The sequence below is a fragment of the Lipotes vexillifer genome, unplaced genomic scaffold (genome assembly GCF_000442215.2).
Source record: "Lipotes vexillifer unplaced genomic scaffold, Lipotes_vexillifer_v1.1 scaffold491, whole genome shotgun sequence".
Classification (NCBI taxonomy): domain Eukaryota; kingdom Metazoa; phylum Chordata; class Mammalia; order Artiodactyla; family Lipotidae; genus Lipotes; species Lipotes vexillifer.
In genome coordinates this window covers 182,248-186,556 of record NW_006770548.1, presented here as the reverse complement: position 1 = coordinate 186,556, position 4,309 = coordinate 182,248, and the positions used below count along the sequence as shown (strand labels likewise).

Genomic DNA, 4,309 nt, shown 5'->3' with positions numbered 1-4,309 from the left:
CTGCTGAACACCTAGGTTTTATATTGAAATAAGACTTGTAAATTCTCTACCAAAGTACGTCTTCCTATTTTAAGCAGTATGGCTTTGAGTGCCAACTTTTGCCATTAGGGTAAATGCATAAATAATGTGACATTATTTCAAAACCAAAAGAATTTTAAAATCTGTTCTTTTATCCTCAGAGCAATTGTCTGACCAGACCCAGCATCTACCTCATTCCAGACATTGATCTGAAGTTGGCTAACAAATTGAAAGATATAATCAAACGACATCAGGTAATATACACGATCACTTCAGAAGCATTGTGTAGTATAAAATTCTTGTGAATCTCAGCTATAATACCTTTTGATATCTGTATATATATGCATTAAGTGAAAGTTTTCTCTCTTTTGGTTCTTCCAGTACCATTTTCTTCTCTCTCCACTCACCTCCAGTTCTTAGCCTAGAATAGCATTTTTCCCCTAGCATTATTGAGATATAATTGACACATAACACTGTGTAAATTTAAGTTGTAGAGTGTGATGATTTGATACATGTATGTATCCTAGAGTAGCATTTAATAAAGTCATTGGTATGGATTCATCATAGTCTTACTATGAAATACGTTTATGTAGAGTTAAAGAGACCAGCATACTGTGCATCATCATAATTATAAAGTCAAACAGAGTGAGAGCTGGTGACACAGTTGTTGGTGGGAGGAGATCAAATATTACCTCAAGTAAACCTGCCTCCCCCCACTATATGTATTGTATTTATATTTGTAGCTTTGAAAAACTGACTGGAAAATTCTGTTTTCCCCATAAGCTTACCTTGTCTTGGTTTACATGTACCACTGCTGTATTCTGTCATCTTCACCTCCTTTCTCTAACTTCATTTTAGGCGAAGACCTTGCATATTTATGCATGTGTAGGTCTGTGACTACATATGTGGCTAAACTGTAAGCAAACTTTTGTCATGGTAAAGTAGCTGAGGATACTCAGAAGATAATTCTTTGAAATATCATTTGAATGACAGTTTTACCAATTCTTAGAATTAGTTGAGAAGCCTCATGAAATATCTGTCTTTTTTCTGCTGCAAGAGAAATTGCTGGTTGAATTATGTTTTAGCATTTAGTAAAATATCTTCCAAGTTCTCAAAGCAAATATTTCTAATATTGGGTTGGCCAATAAGTTCATTCGGGTTTTTGGTACTATGGTATAGAAAAACCCGAATGAACTTTTTGGTCAACCCAGTACTTCTTAAAATAGAAGATTTAGTACAGTCTTTTTCCTACGTATAACATCTGTACCAAAGAGAAGGGTAATAGGATTGTGCCTTCAGTTCAAGCAGTCTGAAGTCTACTTCCTTTTTTTTTTTTTTACTAGCATATGACTTTGAACAAATCACTTAACCTTTTCTCTTTTAGACTATCTCTTTATTGGAGTGACTGTCAAGTATAGCTTAATTACAGGTGGAATGTTAGAGGGCATAAGTGGAACAAGTTAACCAGCTGGTTGTTGATTTCAAGCTGAAATTATATACTGTTATTGCTACCAAATCATCCTGGGAAAAGTTTATGTATTTTCCTACAATTTATACTGAACATTTATCGCTGTCATATTTCTTAAGAAATCTGACTTAGTGATTACTTTCTAGGGATAACCTCCAGTGAGATATAAAGATCTTCCCAGTTTCATAGAATGTTAGGGAAGAGATCCTAAAAGCTAATAATAATACCATTATTGAGTACTGATGATCAGGCGTTTGCTCAAGCATTTAAAATGCATTAATAACTCCATTGATTGAGCACTTACAGTGTGCCTGTCACTGTTGTTAGCTCATTGTGTCTATTAACTTAGTCCTAACAAAATTCTTGTGAAATAGATTTTATTGTTACCAGTCTATTTTACAGAAGACACTGAAGCACAAAAAAATTAGATACTTGCCAGTGTCATGTTAAGTAGTATATGGTGGAGCTAAGGTGCAAACCCAGGCCTCTCTGATGGACTCCAGAGGACAAAGTCCTCAACAGTGTGTTCTTCTGACTGTTGCCTTGCACATTAGATGTTGACATCCCCTTTTCAGCCTCTCCTCTGGCTGTTAAAAGTGTGCTCAAACACTTCTAGTGATTAAACATTCCTTGTCTTATTCGGTAGCTACTTCATCTTTATTTATTTTTTTTCTTAATCTTTAGATGGCCCTAAATATAAGAAGCTTAGAGTTTTCCTGCAGCTGAAAATAGCATTATTATGTTTTTCTAATTGTAGTATTTAGTAAATATTCATTGTCAAAAACAAAAATTAGGTAATATGTTAATGTGCTACTTACACCTGATTTTAAGACTCATCATCATTCTTACAGTCTCTAGAATGAGCACTTTTGTGTCTGAATGACTTCCAAGTCATGTTCTAGACTGTATGTAGTAGTATAGCTGTGGCCTAGCTAGAACTTGACTTTAGCATTCTAACATTGACTTAAAACAATGGACACATACATGCTAGAGTGAAGTCAAATGTCCGTCCTGTATGTATGTAGCCCTAGGTTATGTCTCATGGCTATAAACTTGCATTGATTTACTTCAAGTAATATTGATAATTTGTGATGACTTTGGAGTAACTTTCAGAATTAGTTGGAGGTATTCAAATTACTGTTAAGGTTAGCCAGAGAAAGAGAGAGAGATACAAAGAGAATTAGCTGGGGACTTCCCTGGCGGTCCAGTGGTTGAGACTTTGCCTTCTGTGCAGGGGGGTATGGGTTCGATGACTGGTTCGGGGAGCTAAGATCCCACATGCCTCGCAGCCAAAAAACCAAAACATAAAAAACAGAAGCAGGTTTTCCCTGGTGGTGCAGTGGTTGAGAGTCCACCTGCCGATGCAGGGGACGCGGGTTCGTGCCCCGGTCCGGGAAGATCCCACATGCTGCCGAGTAGCTGGGCCCGTGAGCCATGGCCGCTGAGCCTGCGCGTCCGGAGCCTGTGCTCCGCAACGGGAGAGGCCACAACAATGAGAGGCCCGCGTACTGCAAAAAAAAAAAACAGAAGCAATATTGTAAAAAAATTCAATAAAGATTAAAAAAAAATGGTCCACATCAAAAAAAGTCTTTAAAAAAAAAAGCAACAAAGAAAATTAGCAAAGAGGTATTTATATTATTTTCCTATTCAACGATGTAAACTGTCTATGGATAATTTATTTTTGTTTTTTCTTGTTAATCACCATCTCTTTCCTTGACTAAAAATAATGAAAATATTATAGTTTTAAAATACTGTTCTCAAAAAAATATAAAAAGTAGAATAATGCCTTTATAATTCTTAGGCAGTTTGCATCTGGCGAGATGTCTCATAGTTTGTTTGCCATATGTTTTATTTTTACATTACTTCTTCATTTGCTTTCCAGGGGACATTTACTGATGAGAAGTCAAAAGCTTCCCACCACATTTATCCATATCCTTCCTCACAAGAGGATGGTAAGTTAGTTTTTGGTTATGAACTGATAAACTGATACTTTACTAGATTTTAAATTATATTAGCAGAGGTTTAAATAATATAACCAGCTTTAAAAAAATAAGAGACTTTCAAATATTAAATATCATAGATGATTTAAATTTATAGTTTTTTATTTTTTTGCTGAGTTAGGCTTAGCAAACTAATTCTGTGATGTCCAGTTTTCTGATCATTAGACTTATTTCTTTGTTGGTAATCATTATCTGGGTGTTAAGTCTAGGGAAGCCTTATACATTATATGTTAATTATGTTTATGTTCGCTATATCTCTTGTGTTCTGAAAATTAAGAGAAATTGCAAGACAGAAGAACATCTCTTGGGAAGATTGGCTTACTGACTGTCTAAACAGGTCCCCTCAGCAATATTTTTTTAATTAATTAATTAATATTATTTATTTTTTATTGGTCTCAGGCAACCAGCTCTTGGTTTCATTGAATTTCTCTAATGCTTTGCTCTTTTCTATTTGATTGATTGCCACTCTGATATTTTATTTCCTTTCTGCTGCCTACTTTGGATTGAATTGTTGTTCATTTTTTTTAAAATTAATTAATTTATTTTTGGCTGTGTTGGGTCTTCGTTGCTGTACGTGGGCTTTCTCTGGTTGTGGGGAGGGGGAGCTACTCTTCGTTGAGGTTTGTGGGCTTCTCATTGCGGTGGCTACTCTTGTTGCGGAGCAAAGGCTCTAGATGCGTGGGCTTCAGTAGTTGTGGCTCGTGGGCTCTAGAGCACAGGCTTAGCAGTTGTGGTGCATGGGCTTAGTTGCTCCGTGGCATGTGGGATCTTTCCGGACCAGGGTTCGAGCCCATGTCCGCTGCATTGGCAGGCGGATTCCTTT

At 36.2% G+C, this 4,309-nt stretch overlaps 1 protein-coding gene across 1 annotated transcript in view; it reads left to right on the top strand.

Moving 5' to 3' along the window:
* The window catches only part of SMARCC1 (SWI/SNF related BAF chromatin remodeling complex subunit C1), a 183,885-nt gene that overhangs the window by 39,138 nt on the left and 140,438 nt on the right, over positions 1-4,309 (top strand). Inside the window, exons 5-6 of the mRNA XM_007446140.1 lie at positions 180-272; positions 3,369-3,438. Coding sequence (XP_007446202.1) covers positions 180-272; positions 3,369-3,438 — 163 coding nt within the window. The remainder of the gene's footprint in view (positions 1-179; positions 273-3,368; positions 3,439-4,309) is intronic.